Raw genomic sequence first — 16,087 nt, 5'->3', positions numbered from 1 at the left:
TTAGTATACGTTTTAACCCACATTTCAAAAGTCAGTTGCTCACGGCACCAAGTGCAACTTTATCTAAAAGTCCACATCGACCTACTTTTAGATTAAAAGTAAATCTATACAAAATATTTTCTTCACTAGAAATAATTATGCCTTACTGTATAATTTTAACCTTTATACCGCCCTATTAGTTTTCTTGCTTTCAAAAACGCAGTCAACCACTTCACGCAATGCTACAGTATAACCAATTTTTGGCTAATGCTCGTCTGAAAGTAAACTGACAACGGAATGTTTAACAAAAGTGGCATTACTTTTGTACATAATGTCCGGCACGTAAATACGTCATAGCACACTGGTAACATCACGCTTCCTGTACGTTTTATTGTAGCGTAATGACGTATGAATCAGCATACAGATATTTTTAAAACGAAAACAACAACGCATAGTTAGTCAAGTGGAAATTTACCAAATATTTTCATGAGAGGAAGGAAGTTTCGAAACCCTTCATCGGCGACATAACAACAGAACTGCAGGGCAAGACTTCAACGCTGGCAGCCAAGATGCAGCTGACATGTACAAAAATCATCAACGAACAAACAACTATTTAATACCCAAGTCTATGGCAGAGTAAACCCTTGCTGCAGGTTGCTTGTTAACCATTGTTTTGAAATTGTGTTTTCACAAGATTTTTATTTCCTTGTACTTTATATCTATAGTATCGTGCTTCAATCATATATGGCAAGTGTACATTTTCAACAACATTAACGAACCTTTCTGGTGATTATGACGCAATACAATGACGGTTTTAAAATAGCAATTTACATGATTTATAATAATTTATTATAATTATATATATACATGTATATAATTACATATAATTACATACATATAATTACGTTTGAAACCAAAAAATTAAAAGGTATTGTTTTCCCAGTGAAGTAAGGAAAGTATTAGCAAGAAAAGCAACAAGAAAAAAGTTAAGCCTTGGAGGTAATGCAATATCTATAAACGGTAAAAATGTTTTTTGCTAAATGCGAAATTTTCCCAAGAAGTTTGCTTGAAACTTTGCCGAACATGCTACTGCGAGCTTTGCCATAATGGAAGAAAGACTGTTAAAGTTGACAATGGTGTACTATGAGCTATCTCTTAAAATTTTAAACAATTAATTTTATTTGCTGAGAGCAAACGTTCGTATAATAACAGCATTTATATGACATAAATTATATGCTTTTGAAATAAAGCTTTCGCTTGGCATGATCTGACTTTGTTAACCATTTACAAAACATTTCAGTTCAAAAAAAATTACTATAGTGTTTATAGTCAGCTACTGCAAATATTACGCTTTTCTAAACGTTTGTTAATAATTACGATGACGCATCAAAAGTTTCATTTAAAAAGACTTTTCCAAAAGCAAAACTTTAAAACAACGTAATTCAAGGAAACGTTTCGCCACATTTAGGCAAATGGAAAAGCCTGCCACCAGTGTTCCCTCTAAGAAAATTTTACGCTGAGCAAATATTTGATTTAGTGAGCATGAGCATTTTAATGCTGAGTTAAAATGAATTACCAACTTTGTGAATTATCAACTTGATTTCCGGTATCATCATTGTAATTTAGTGTCACACACTCAGCTATATACTGCTGTATTTAACCATTCCTCTCTAAATTCAGTCTTCCTTTTTTTAGCTTCGTTTCCTTGAATAGACATCCCACTGGTAGGTCTGTATTTAACTTGGATAAATATTCGCTCAGTTTAGAAAATGTAATTACTGTAAATAGTAAAACCAGTCTTCAGAGTCGAAACTGGAAAATAAAAATCTTTTGCAAGCTAAGGAATAAAGTTAGTTGCATCCACGAGTGTGGAGTGTTTGTGAAGCAAAGTATGCTCATGTGCATCAGCACACGGTATAAATGCGATAAGCGCAGAAGCGTTCTGTCCAAAAATACTGTTGAAAATAATTTTACTTTTAAATTTGGAAATTGCAAGTGCGCAAGAATGAGATTTTACTGCGCAAATAGTCTGGTGGTACTGCGCATTTGCTCAGTTGCGCACCTTAGAGGGAACACTGCCTGCCACTATTTTACCAGAAAATATCGTGGGTTCAGAGTTATTTTTCACAGTTTCTCGTTAATCTAACTTAAATGTTATAACATAGCAATCTAAATCTAACTCTAAGAAAACCTTAAATAGCTAAAATCAACTTATTGCATGGCCAATTGCCATTCTCCTTACCTGACCGTCTATCTTTAACAACAGGCTGCGTGACCTGCATACGATGAAATAGCGACATCCGAAAGAAGATACTCAAAACAGATTTTCGAAAATATTCAAGTTTTGAAGCGTTTTATTTGTCACGCTAACAATAACAAGTCCGGTTTCTAACTGTTTGATTTACGCTTAGTCATATCCAGTATACGTCACTTAATAGCTGAGGCAGTATAAATTGTACAATGGCTGCTACGTGCTACGTATAAACTCTCGTGATATATATGTTTACAAATTCATGTTTCTGTTATTTATAGACTTGGTTAAACCGTTAAAGCCTGTTTTGAAACAGCAACTTTGTCATAAAATTCCTACTCGCTTACATCATCCCTTAAGTAATATAACATATAACACAGAGCTATTCACATACATACATAAAAATACAACACAAAGCTATTCACATAAATCACAACAAGGGAAACTAGGAAATTTGTGTGAATACAGGAAATTTGTTGTAATTTTCCTTCAGTTGTGGACATTGGAGCCTACTAGGCTACATAGTGTCAGTTAAAAAGATCTGATCTTTTAAGTCTGCATAAATACTTAACTCATTCTATACTACAGCAAGATGACAGAAAGTATAAGTAACTGATGTCGTCCACTAAATCACAGAATAAAGCCACTTTTTTTTCTATTTACTGCATGCGGTTCAAACATAAAACCTTAAACCTGACTACCCTTTTAGTTTAAAAAGTTAAACCTTTTCAAAGTTGTCAATCACAGAAAATATCTAGCTTAAAATTGCTTGGACAAACTCTGAACCGTAAACTCTGAACTTCTGGTCGAACCGTAAAATTCCAAAAAAATTGTAAAGGCTACCAAGAGTACCGTTTATGAACGTTTCTGTCTATTGTTTTGCTTATTTAGGCCAGCATTTTGTTTATGACGTAACACTGGACATAGAATCCGACATTGTTTTCAGGTATAGATTCTATACTCTATGGCAAAGGCTGTTAAAGTGCGCCTCGCTGACATGTTTTTATGGGTCTTCTAGCTAAAAAGTAATATCCCAAAATGACTACTAATAATATATCAACCAAATTGACAATCATTACTGATTTTGCGGCTCGCTGGTGTTCATATTTTTCCGCAAGTGACTCTTTCATTGAACAAGTTTGCCCACCCCTGCTAGGCCTATATAGTGTCAGTTAAAAAGATCTGATCTTTTAAGTCTGCATAAATACTTAACTCATTCTATACTACAGCAAGATGACAGAAAGTATAAGTAACTGATGTCGTCCACTAAATCACAGAATAAAGCCACTTTTTTTTCTATTTACTGCATGCGGTTCAAACATAAAACCTTAAACCTGACTACCCTTTTAGTTTAAAAAGTTAAACCTTTTCAAAGTTGTCAATCACAGAAAATATCTAGCTTAAAATTGCTTGGACAAACTCTGAACGTTTTTTGTGTTGTAGACGACCGAGCGCTGTAGATAAATTGAAATTAAGTCCACTTGTGGGAAATGATGTTAGCCTCGGGCTACAAGAATATACTTCTATTTTCTGAGATATTTATTGTTGGCATCCATGAAAGACTGGCAAGCAGATTGGCTGTAAATAGTATATAGTTTACGCAGAATATTTTATGTCAATTATATCAACTGCAGTCTGCAAAAAGGCACGACACAGGTAGTAGGTTGATGGAAAAAGTTCCCAGCAATACATACAGTCATTAAAGCGACCAACCCCGATCTTAAGGCAGTTTAATTGTTACTCAGGACCTGTGGGAAACTCTGACAATTTGGGTGCTGCGATGGCTGATTCCACAAAAAAAGGAAAACATACAACATATTTCCATTCGTCTTGTCATGCCAAGTTGATGTTGAAGCCGGTATTCTGCAAGACATTTCTGTGACGGGAGAATAGTCGGCGAGCGATGAGGCGTAGAGAGCTTGTGTGTTGCCTGATGACGACTCCGTGGAGGCTATGGTTGATATCATTCTGAGCTTGGCAGGAGATCCTGTAGGTAACCTGTTTTTTTTAATGTTAGTGGGAAGAATTCCACAAGCAATGGCACGAAGCTCGTTGACGTAGGTCACTTTTACCCAGTAATGATTCGTAGAATGTCATTCAGGGCCGCATCCAGCGTTTTTCTTGTGTGCGCTTCTGCACAATCCTGTGGAGGTGTACTCAGCATCGCAGTAACCAAACGTCATCGCTGCAGCGACCTAGGTGATAGCTTTGGCCCACCAAAAGGTACCTGCTAGACATTTAAGAAGATTGTCACAAGCAGACAACTTGCTGGTGGCGTCCAGTAGATGCTGTTTAAATGCCAATTGGCGGTCAAGTTTAGCACAAAGATATTTTGGGTGTAAAGCGCATGGGAAAGTTTTTTCGTTTAGGCTAAAGTTTAACTCGCGCTTAACTTAGCCTTCTTGTTGTTGAGGTGAAAAGCGGTTGAGGTGGTTTTTGCTGCGCTCAATTTCCGTCTTCATTTGCACTTGTGTAACTAATCACAGATAATTAATTAACATGTCCTTTGATATAGTTCTTTTTCTATGGTTGTCAAATTGGCAACCGCACTAAGCAGGTTCAAATCATCTGCGTTGGGTAAATCACCAATATAAATGTTGAAGAGCATCGGTGAAACGGTGGAACCCGAAGGCACACATTCCTATGACGACGACTATGGCTGCATCGCCCGTCATTAGTTTTAAGTAGAAAGGTGCGATTGAATAGAATGTTTGCCATGAACCGTAGAAGGTGACGATCGGGTACCGTGCGCAACCTATGGAGTCAGACGATGTTATATGCTGCCGTGAGATCAACGTGGACCACTCCTGTATTTCGGAATAAACTAACGAATGAAGTCTATTCCTTTTAATGTTTTCTTCCATCTCTCCTTACTCTTTTATCCAGAATCATTGACTGTATGTAAGACGTCATTTTATTTTATCTATTGCTATAAATTGGGTAATACGTCTGAAACCAAGGTTCTACATCTGTTAAAAAAACTTACGCGATATAGAATGTAAAATAGACATATTAAAATATTCAATATTACAAAAAAACAATTATTTTCACGTACCTTCAACGTCTTCCGAAGAAACTAGATTTTAGATCTAAAGCATTAAGTTTTGCAATTAAAGTCTGCCCCCACAATTCTTTAACTCCATTGAAACCTATATTTTGGTTAAAATGCTTGTCTCACTTTCTCAAGAAAATCATTTTTTTCATATATCCATAATGAAGTGCATGGTGCGATGGGTAGATTCCAAATTAAAACCACAAAAGTTGGTTTGTCGAAGATCTTTAGAACATATCCTAAGATAAAATGAATTGCTTATTCTTTATCAAGAGTTTTAATATAGCAAACTTGGGCGACAGAAACAAAGTTGGTTAGTTTTAGATAAAAAATGTGTATGTCAATATTCTTAATTTGTGTTAATTTTATACCTAAACATACCATTTTCAAATAGCAACCATTAGAATTGTAACGGATATAAAAAACTTCTAAACAATTTCTAGATAAATACGCTTGTTTAAAGACAGTATATCGTGTTAATTGAAATAAAGATAACTTAAAAATAACTTAACTTAAATAAAAATCACTTACGTGAAGAAATTTAGACGAAATTAAAAAACAATAAACGAATCAAATAAATTTCAACTAATTTGTATAAAACCAAAAGAACACGTTTATAGAAATTGAAATAAGTTAATAAAATTTATATAACTTACATTTCATATTATTTTGACCAACGAGCTATAATTTTCATGGCGGGCAGAGAGACTGTAACTTTTTATCATTTTTCTCAAATATACGGAAAATATAGGTGCTTTCTCTATAAAAGCACTGGCGTTCAGCTATTGGCAATCTTGAAAAGCCTGCTGAATACCTGTAGCCTAAGCAGAGTTCTTCATATTTAGGTCATGTTTAAAACGTTCAAGTTAAATAGACTAATCCCATTCTGTATCAACCAAAAGAAAATTTGCAAAAATTTTTGAAAATATTACCTTTCTGATCCCGCTCATGAGTTCCAAAATTTTCACTTAAAGATCTCTAAATTTGAGCATTTCCCCAAATCGAAAATGTTGAAAAACTTAGATTTATAGCGCTGTGAGATATTTAAAGCATTTTTTGTACAGCACACTAAGGCCTCTCATGACTAATTTACCTCAAAAGTAAGTTTGAACAAAATAAAATTATATAACATTAGCAGGATTCGAACCTGCAAAACCTCCAAAGTGTTTCTATAGAGACATTAAATGTATATTGTAGACCGGAGGATCGGAAATCTGTAACTACAAAGTTTAGTCAAATGTGGACATTCTGTCGACTACCCGCAACAATATTAGTGATTATAAATGCAACAACTTAAAGTAATGCTGATAGGCTTATCAGGAGGCGTCATTCAGCAGGACTTTCAAAATTGCAAACGAATCAATGAACCTATTGTAAAATTGCATTTATTGAGACCTACTGTAAAATAGCTTTCATAGAGAGAGCAACTACGTTTTGCCGTGAACACCGTACAGCGGTCTTTACATCCGCGATAAGCTTGTAGAGCTCGTTGGTCAGAATGACTTGAAATACATAAAAAATGTTTCTTTTTCATTTTTATGCAAGTAAGTTGCAAAGTATTTAATAGATTTTTAATTTTTTAAGTTATGTTGACGAAGTGTTGAAAAGTTATTAAAATCTGGCCAATATGATATGAAAGTCAAATACGAACGACACCCATTACAAGATACCAGAAAAAATCAAAAGCAAAAACGAACTTAATAATTAATATAAGCCATAGGCCTATTCAATAAGTAAAAAAACAGCGCACAAATACAGTATTGTAGCGAAAAATAAAACTTATGCAACTCGCCAGTCGCTAAATGCAAAACAATGAAAAAAAAGATGCAGATGAAATAAAAACACTGGATTTGACTGAAGACACACTTAATATTTTTGGTAATTAACCCGCGAAGACTCTTCATATGAAGGAGGAAAATTATTTGCAGGATAAGCGCCTTTTTCCACTGTGTTCACGTAAATTGCCGAAGGCTCTTCTGCCGCGAAGTATGCCGGGTTTGTCGCTGGTTGGGCCGGCTGGGCCGGATACGCAGGTGGTGCTGACGGTTGAGATGTCCGTCTGGTATTTCTCTACATGATAAAATGGAGAAACATGAAATACAGCATATTTTAGCATTGCTTTTAATGAACTATTATGCAGTTCCATGCACACTACATACGTTCAACATTTCGTTTTAAGATGATGCAATTTAAAGCAACTGTGAGGTACAAATTTAAACCACTTGATGAAATGACGTGTTGTTTAGAACAGATATACGATCTTATGAAAACAATTCTTTTCACAACCATACCAATTACTTGAACCTTCAATGAAATAGATAAAGCCCCACAGCACTTAGACTTTTAAATTAAAAGTAATTTCTATTATGCGTTAAAATACTTACCGGTGGTTTTGATTTCTTAGCTTTGATGGCGATGATGATTCCGACAATAACCACAGCAACAACTCCAACAACTATTCCAACGATAGCTCCAAGGCCCAGGCCTTGTGACTGACCGGAATCTATTTCGTTTGAACATTTTTCAGTTAAGTTTGAAAATTTTAAATCCCAACAAATCACCGCTATATGTATGTATATAAATTTAAAAGGAACATGTGCTATAGTGACCTGTTGGATCAAACGTAAATGCAATCTTATAACATATCGGGAGAGACGAGAGATCTGTGTTTGTTGCAGCCACTGATGTCAATTCCTTGTTTTCTGGAGCGCACAACAATTGTATATTTACATACAAATAATTTTTTGCGGCCTATACCGCTTCAAAACAATGATAACTTAGAATTGAATACACTTATGCTTTCTTATTGTAAAGATGGTGAGCTATTGACCTGTTTCATTGAAAGTAAATGCTATTTTATAACATATCGGAAGAGAGGAGAGATCTGTGTTTGTTGCAGCCACTGATGTCAATTCCTTGTTTTCCGGAGAACATAATGGCACTCGGGAACTTAAATAAAATTTCACAAATCAGCTGGTTCGTTTTGTGGGGTACAAGCTACAGTTTAAGCGCGGAATTACGATAAAAAAATCAAATACAACAAAGAGCAATAATTAATTAATGTTTTTAAAAATAAACAATCCATAAACATCACACTTTGGCAGTGATTCAACCTAATAACGGTCGTTTAAAGTTCTTTCAAAAATATACCTGGAAAAGTCATATTCGTTTGTACAAGGATGGTATTGTGGGTCAGGACTTTGGCAAGGACATTCGCAGGCGTAACCCGACCAAGCTGTTTCACAAACCTGATCGTACTATCATTAAAATTAAGGACTTATAAACATATGCTTATCACATTAGTACTTGATGAAGCTTGCAGCATGAATAACAACTTCTCAGAAGGTGACAAAACACGCAAGATTTTTTCATGTTATTTTCCACTTAGAAATCTGCATCATGTGATCTGTGTTGATAGTAATCTTACCGTTCCTATGCCGGAACCGCAAGTGCACTTTAAAGGGCGATAAAAAGAACATGAACCACCACTTGTCCTGGGACCTTTTATGACCATGTAGGTATTCGTCTGTTCGATGGGAATGACACGAATGGTTTCACAATTTGAACCAAAGTTGATCGTTACGCTGTATGAACCACTGTACGACACCTAATAATACGCCACCATAAAATATTACAACAGTAAATAACATTTATCTGAAAACAGTGACCAGTGACTGGTCAAGCATAGACAGAATTCTAGAATATGGATCTAAGCTGTAAGTCAAACTTAGCAATATTCAACTTACGTTGTATGTCCTTTGCAATAAACTAGCCTCAACATTCGAACAACTGATGGGATTCAAAATTCCGTCCCGTATAAGAAGATTTGCGATGTTCGAGTCTACCTCGGTCAAATGCTGGTTGGTCCGTACTGACGACGACTCAAGATATTCCTTAGCAAATATCACGAATCCTGCTTTGTCCATTAGTACACACCTGGAAATATATTTTGACTGAAAAATTGAACTCGTCAAAATATTTCGAAAAAAACAAGAATAATGTTTGTATTCATTCTCATATCACCTCGTCGTTTACACTGACACTTTGTTTACTAGCCTACTACGCAACCACTGGTATCCCAGTTGTATACAGCTGAATATAACAGTACACAGAGTCATGTTAAAATGTAAAAAGACAAACCTTGTCGAGTCGTCATTTAAACAATCTGGAAAGAATTCGGCAAGAACAGTTTGAAAATAAGACAACAAAATATCGACTCCCATCACCGCTACAACCTCGTCATTGATGACGTCATGAAGGCCACCAAACCTAAAAAATTGTTTTAAATACACTTTTATCCGATTAAAAATTAAATTAAAAGGATTCACGCCAAACTCTATAACAGTTACGTGTTTAAAGCTTGAGCGGGAAAACTAGAAATGATCTACAAACACCTTAATATTCGCTTACTTTCCTTCAAAAAGAACTCTACTCAGTGTGATAATAGTCGCACCACTTGCAGCATCTTTGTAGGGCAAAGTGAGTACGTTGTTTCCGCGATTTGCCAGTGCATGTTCATACCTGAAACACTCGAGATCTTGAGTGCATTCACTTAAGACTCTATCGCATTATGGTAATAAAAACGAAATGCGAAAACGAGTTTGTTATTATCAGAAAATTTTATACAGCCTACATTACTAAAGACATGAATAGATATGCGCTCTAGTATATCATTTTGGAAAACAGGAAAACGAAAAAATTACCATGGTCTAAGCACGGGATCATAATCATCAGGATACCGGGTGCCTGGAAAATGTCTAAAAACTCCATTCTTTGTTCCGATGTATCGCCAGACTACTTCCTCTTCTATGTCTGTATTATTGTGGAGTTCGGTCCACCACCTCCCGGCGTAAGATGTCGCCACCACTTCGTCTTTTATCCCAACCTATGAAATCGTATGGATATTGTAAATACAAAGTCACAACCATATTTTCTACGTAAAATTTAATAGAAATTGAAATAAGTAGAAATTTGTATGTTTAATTAAAATTTGGGTTCCCACAAGAGATTAACAGAAACACATAGAGTGGGTTTTTAAATGTGATTTTTTGGTAAACGTCAAACTCAGACAAAGGTGTCCAGTAGCCTATTACTTAATGGAGAAAACTTAGGTTGCTTTTCTTGTTCTAATGGACGCTCCAATAATGAAAATACAGAATGATTTAGAACTTTCTCAAGTTCATCAAATCCTTTTCCATGGTTACCTTCAAACCTTGACTGATAGTTGTACTTCCTTCCATGTAGTCTTTGATTCTACTAACATCTGCAGCAGTAAAGACTCGGGACAAATAATATTCTGGATCTTCATATGAACGAGAAGCCAGAAAAACTGAACTTTGATCTAGGAATAAAAGTTTGAAATAAGATTAAACTAAAATAATTCATTTCAAATCGAATTAATTTCCTCTCGCAACACGCTCGTCAGCAATTGTCACACATTGAATGTGAAATGATTGATAATGTTTTATTTTGATATTTACAGAAATTTGTTTTTAAGCTTGAGTTGAAGTTTCGTTACAATGTTTTGTTGAACACCTTCCATGTTAAAGTCACTAATTTTTACCCATTGAGCAGTAATTGTTCAAGTGTCGACACGCGGTATTTGGTGGAACAAGGTCCAAACGATGATACAAAAAGGAACCACGTGGAACAGAACCTTGAGGCGCCAAAACTGACTGAATATCTTCATTGGCAAGAACAAGACAAACTGAAAAGTCCGTCCCTGGAATCTGTTAAAAAATGATTAGTTATAAATTTATTTCATATAAGATTGTGCTATATACAATACTAAAACAACACACAAACGTACTGACGTAGCATTTTTATTCTAGGCTTACATATAACTTAACATCTAACATAGAATAATATTTCAAACGTTCTAACCTTCTTCCAGAAATATGTTGACCGAACTTGTATCTCTTTTGCTCCATATCTCCTACCGTCACCTCCAGAAAGAACTTTGGTGGAATAAAACGTTTTCTCTCCGCTTTCTCCTCTTAATGAAATCATGAAATGTTATAAATCAAGAAATACAGTCCAATACTAACGTACCGTATACAATAAGACATTCACAAGAAGATATATGTTTGCTATACCTCTTCATAGACTCGAAGATCTCGACGAACTCCGGATCTCGTTCGAAAGCGGTTGCACTTGCGAAGAGTGGTTCGCTGATGCCGATTTGTGGAAAAAGAGGATGATCAATCATCAGTCCTGTTAATAGAGATAAAGGAATAATTTTAAAGCAAAAGAATATAAAACATTAGTTAATTTAATATAAGATTTCTTTCAACTAAGCAGGACGTTTGAATAGAACTTTGCAATAAATACCGTACGATACAAATCAAATTTAAGATAGAGAAAAAATTACAATATAAAACCCTGCACAGTAGATTAATAAAATACAGACATCGTAAACTATAGATGAATTAATGCACTTAATTTTCATCGGTGCTTAGCTTAATCAAGAACTTATTTTTAACTGACCTGCTTCGTTGACAACAAAAGAATATGAAAGTTCCCCTGGTACAATGTTAGTCGTTTCAGCAAAAAGCTCTTCAATTGTGACGTCAACGGCAGCGACACCAATCAAATTGCTTCTGACGTAGACAGGTAAACTGGCTGTGATCATTACACCTGAAAAATTTACAGTTATGTATAAAGTGATATAATTATGTATAATTATATATAAATTATAATTATAATTATACCATTAATATTTATGTTTTATAGTAGTGCTTTTTTCTGTCATCAAAATGAAAACAGGTGGATTTTTAGCTCTGAAATTAATTTCTTTTCTGAGTTCAAAAATATTTATTTGGAAAGTTCTACTTTCAAAACTCCGCATGCAGAATATTATACAAATTTCTTTATGATGCGATATTTGATTATAGAAAATACTCGGCGTTCAAACAACTTGCAAAGCAAGCCTTACCCAAACCCCAAGCATCCAAGTATGGCACCGTCCAAACCGGATCTGAAGCAAGCTCGTTTTCGACTTTGAAAAAATTGTAATAACTCGCCATTTGGTTACGTAGCAAGTCCGGGTTGTCCACTTGAGTAAATACGCCAGGCTGAAATGTAAATAAAAAACATTTGTAGTTCTGCATAGTCAATGAATACTGTACTTTTTTTAATTAATATATGTTGGCAAATTGTATAAGCTTATCAAAAAATGCCAAAAAATGAATTCTGTTATGCGAGCACAGAAACATTGTCTTACCCTAATGTCCGATTCATCTATGACTGAAGATGTCGCCGTAGCCATGTCTTCAAGCACATCAAAATCTATATATATATAAAAAATATGAACCACTTAAAATATTTGGTATAGTAGAATTGTAAAGGTCGTAAAACTTCAATTTTCTATCACTGCATTATAATTCATCTCAAACAAAAAAATCTAAATACAATTTATTTATTTTCTTTTCTTCGCAATCAAAAGCAACCTGGAAAGCAGCCAAATTATTTAAACAAATCATAAAAATATTTTGTTGTGAAATTTCAGGCAAAAGCAATTTTAAATTATCGACTAACACAAGGTTATGCGTTTTGCTTTTGTGAATAAACTTTAACCAACCTGAGCTTCCAAGACCGTACGTCAGAATGACGACAGAGTTATTCACTTCCGCATTTCGCGATCTAAGGGTGTCGAAGATCGTGGATGTAGAAGGCTCACTGGGTTGACCATCAGACATGAATAGAATGACACGATCTAACAACAAGGAATAAGTGAAACAATTGCACCTCATTTGTGCAAAAGAAGTTCAACAGATTAAGATTATAAAAGGTTGATGTTGATTAAGCTAATTTCAAACCTAGCTTGGTGCTATTTCTACTTTCAACGTCGGTTGAAAAGAAATTGAAGGCCTTGTCCAACGCTTTTGCATAGTACGTCGATCCTGTAAATATATTCAATATAATCGAGGCGTTGTTAAAATAGAACGATGAATGCGAATTTTGTCGTGAAATATAAACCCTGCCATTCTCAAAAGCATTTTAGCCTATGATGTACTATTACAATAGGTTATGCATTTTTATGTACGTAGATTAATATCGACTTCTAGCATGTTACCGTCTGCAATGAGAGAATCAATGAAGCCCGAAACCTTTTTGATATTTCCCGGGGTCGCGAATGCCAAAGTGCTGGAGAAGCAATCGTCGTTTGCTGTGTCACCAACGTTCGTCGGCTGGGCATTGGTGCTGAATGCGACAACTGTAAACTGAAAGGCAAACAATATTAGGATTTTGCTTTGAAAAAAAAATGCAAGGTGACTGGTGAAATATCTATGTCAAATAAATACGTTGTTTGTTTTCAAAGCTCAAACTGCTTCCACCATACCTTGTCGAAAGGGTTCAAGGTGCTAATAACAGTTTTTGCCGCACTTTTCGCTAATTCCATCAGAGTTACGCTGCCGTGTCTTCGTCCCATGGATCCACTTTTGTCAATCACAACCACCACTTCCTTTGGGACAGGAACGTTTGCTTGGACGTACCAAGGTCTAAAAAAAACATGTGTCGCGTGATTAAATGTCGCGTGATTAAGTGCCCAAGTTGCGTGATTAAATGTCCAAGTGATTATGTGTCGCGTGATTAAATGTCCAAGTGATTATGTGTCGCGTGATTAAATGTCCTAGTGATTATATGTCGGTGATTAAGTGTCGCGTGATTAAGTGTCACGTGATTAAGTGTCGCGTGATTAAGTGTCGGTACACCAAAAGCAACACTATTGTGCGAAACTCAACAGATCGGGTGAACAATCGATGTAGGCACTGTAGCTTATAAAAATTTTACAAAAGAATTTACCTGAAGCGGTTGTCATAGTCATACATTAACCATATAGCTGTATTCCCGAAAATATTTTAATTCGTTTGGGAATAGCTGTTTATAACAGAATTAGCCAATGTAAAAGCACCATATTATAGGATGATCAGACGTTTCACCTAAATCGATTATCGTAGTCATCACAGGAATCTGATATTAAAGCTGGGAATATGGTCGTCACTCCTTGTTCGCTTCCAAAATATTGCCACTTCAACGATGGAAGTTCAACCAAGTTTTGGGCGCATGACTCCACAAAGGAAGGACGAAGACGGACAAGAGAGCTCTCGGCTTCAGGCGATATTTGCTCGCAAACTTGATTGACTGCGACCTGGACGTTATCATACGATATAATGTAAATAAGTGCTTAAAAGTTGGGGGTACGAAAATATAGTACATGTTGTCGCCATTGCAAGAACGCTTTATAGTTATTATAACTATATTATAGCTTATTAATACAGTAGGATTTATTTTACTACGTGCTAAGTTTCTGAGCACAGGACTGAAAAGTAACACGGTGATGAAATGACTGGAATGTGATAAAGCAATTTTGATAACTTGACAAACCTTATTTTTAAAGCGAAGATCATATTCAGTTTGCGAAGTGGGAAATTTACAGCATTCATATGATGTCGATGTGATGCCGGAATAAGCTCTTTCTACGGCTTGTTGAAGCTGTTGGACTGTCAATATCCTCTTTTGAAATTTGTTTTGAAGGTTGTTCACTAACTAGGTAAGAAGCAAACAGTTTAAAAAACTTTTTCAACATAAAGGAAATTAATAATGGTACAATTACAGTTCGAGTTATGCGTCTTCTGTTCGACGTTCTATACAAAACAACTACGGAGGACTGTACAACCGTTTAAGGTTGAACCATTTTAATAGGCAATTACAGTAAGGATGCATTCCTCACAATGCTTCAAACATTGCTATAACTTTTTAGGTTTTGAATATTCTAATATGAGAATAAACTTTCCGGTATAAGTAACACTTGATATCACACTTATTAATCATACGCGTGGTAGGTAGGTGATGTAATAATTGCTTTCGGAAAAGCGTTTTGTTCCTACCTGCTCAAGCACGGTATTTCCCACAAGAATTTGTTCGGAATAGCTCAGTTGATCAAGATGTTTCTGAAAAAACGAAAGTTTTGGGTTCACATTGCTGTAGTATAAGGAAGCAAAATCACTTAAGGCGCTGAAAATCGATCTTATGACTAAGTCGTGCTCTTATTTGTCACGTGTTTATCCACCAGCGTTTTGACAGTTTATTAAGTGACGTAAAATACGAAGTTTCGAAATAAAGGTCACGCCACTTCTTTTTGAAGCTTTCTGAGTTTAATTTATTACAAATTAGCCCGCTTATAAACATATGTCAATATACAGGCAAAAGCTCATATGTGAAGGCCAGATAAACTCCAGGTAGAGCAAAAACGTTTCAATTAGGTATTTGTCAACATAGATTACCTGCATAGAATTTTGTCCCAGAAAGTCTTCCACTAATTCCTTTATTTTTCTTGATAACCCTTCGGAGTCATATTGACTCTTTACAACGCCAAGACAAAATGAGGCAAGAAATATGCCAAGATAACAACAGGAAAACTTCATGGTAGCTTATAAGCAGTTTTATGTTCTAAAATGATGTCTTAGAATTAAAACATTTCTGGAACATCCATTTCAAAGACATTAGTGTACGTTTTAACCCACATTTCAAAAGTCAGTTGCTCACGGCACCAAGTGCAACTTTATTTAAAAGTCCACATCGACCTACTTTTAGATTAAAAGTAAATCTATACAAAATATTTTCTTCACTAGAAATAATTATGCCTTACTGTATAATTTTAACCTTTATACCGCCCTATTAGTTTTCTTGCTTTCAAAAACGCAGTTAACCACTTCACGCAATGCTACAGTATAACCAATTTTTGGCTAATGCTCGTCTGAAAGTAAACTGACAACGGAATGTTTAACAAAAGTGGCATTACT

At 35.3% G+C, this 16,087-nt stretch overlaps 1 protein-coding gene and 2 long non-coding RNA genes across 4 annotated transcripts; 2 read left to right on the top strand and 1 right to left on the bottom strand.

The window, feature by feature from the left end:
* The first annotated feature begins 91 nt into the window (after window positions 1-91).
* On the top strand, window positions 92-2,371 carry LOC143459071 (uncharacterized). Its single transcript, XR_013117736.1, has 2 exons — window positions 92-978; window positions 2,246-2,371. It is a non-coding gene; the product is annotated as an uncharacterized LOC143459071 (long non-coding RNA).
* Window positions 2,372-3,693: 1,322 nt separating this feature from the next.
* On the top strand, window positions 3,694-5,394 carry LOC143459072 (uncharacterized). Its single transcript, XR_013117737.1, has 3 exons — window positions 3,694-3,886; window positions 3,976-4,223; window positions 4,332-5,394. It is a non-coding gene; the product is annotated as an uncharacterized LOC143459072 (long non-coding RNA).
* Window positions 5,395-6,649: 1,255 nt separating this feature from the next.
* On the bottom strand, window positions 6,650-15,784 carry LOC143459065 (VWFA and cache domain-containing protein 1-like). Of its 2 annotated transcripts, none has more exons than XM_076956028.1 (25): window positions 15,569-15,784; window positions 15,173-15,235; window positions 14,670-14,831; window positions 14,225-14,433; window positions 13,624-13,783; window positions 13,357-13,504; window positions 13,100-13,183; window positions 12,862-12,996; window positions 12,505-12,569; window positions 12,217-12,355; window positions 11,769-11,918; window positions 11,378-11,495; window positions 11,166-11,277; window positions 10,846-11,011; window positions 10,487-10,623; window positions 9,986-10,167; window positions 9,693-9,803; window positions 9,423-9,551; window positions 9,029-9,218; window positions 8,710-8,889; window positions 8,433-8,539; window positions 8,113-8,231; window positions 7,892-7,984; window positions 7,667-7,785; window positions 6,650-7,352 (listed from the first exon to the last, which is right to left on the bottom strand). In XM_076956028.1, exons 1-25 carry the CDS (start codon window positions 15,707-15,709, stop codon window positions 7,149-7,151), a joined length of 3,423 nt encoding a protein of 1,140 aa, XP_076812143.1. In that variant the 5' UTR covers window positions 15,710-15,784; the 3' UTR covers window positions 6,650-7,148. The 2 variants fall into 2 exon arrangements, with proteins under 2 accessions (XP_076812143.1, XP_076812144.1); XM_076956029.1 differs by having other exon boundaries at window positions 8,433-8,530.
* Between the last annotated feature and the right edge of the window lie 303 nt (window positions 15,785-16,087).

This window comes from Clavelina lepadiformis, chromosome 5, assembly GCF_947623445.1.
Source record: "Clavelina lepadiformis chromosome 5, kaClaLepa1.1, whole genome shotgun sequence".
Taxonomy (NCBI): Eukaryota; Metazoa; Chordata; class Ascidiacea; order Aplousobranchia; family Clavelinidae; genus Clavelina; species Clavelina lepadiformis.
This window is presented reverse-complemented; position numbering and strand designations above follow the sequence as displayed.

What these genes read in the sequence shown, in the direction of transcription:
- LOC143459065 (XM_076956028.1), bottom strand. Translation starts at nt 15,709, where the DNA reads ATGAAGTTTTCCTGTTGTTATCTTGGCATATTTCTTGCCTCATTTTGT. An exon ending in CTTGGATGCTTGGGGTTTGG is followed by an intron (nt 11,919 to 12,216) that starts GTAAGGCTTGCT and finishes TAAATTTTTCAG; the next exon opens with GTGTAATGATCACAGCCAGT. An exon ending in ATTTACGTTTGATCCAACAG is followed by an intron (nt 7,786 to 7,891) that starts GTCACTATAGCA and finishes CAAACGAAATAG; the next exon opens with ATTCCGGTCAGTCACAAGGC.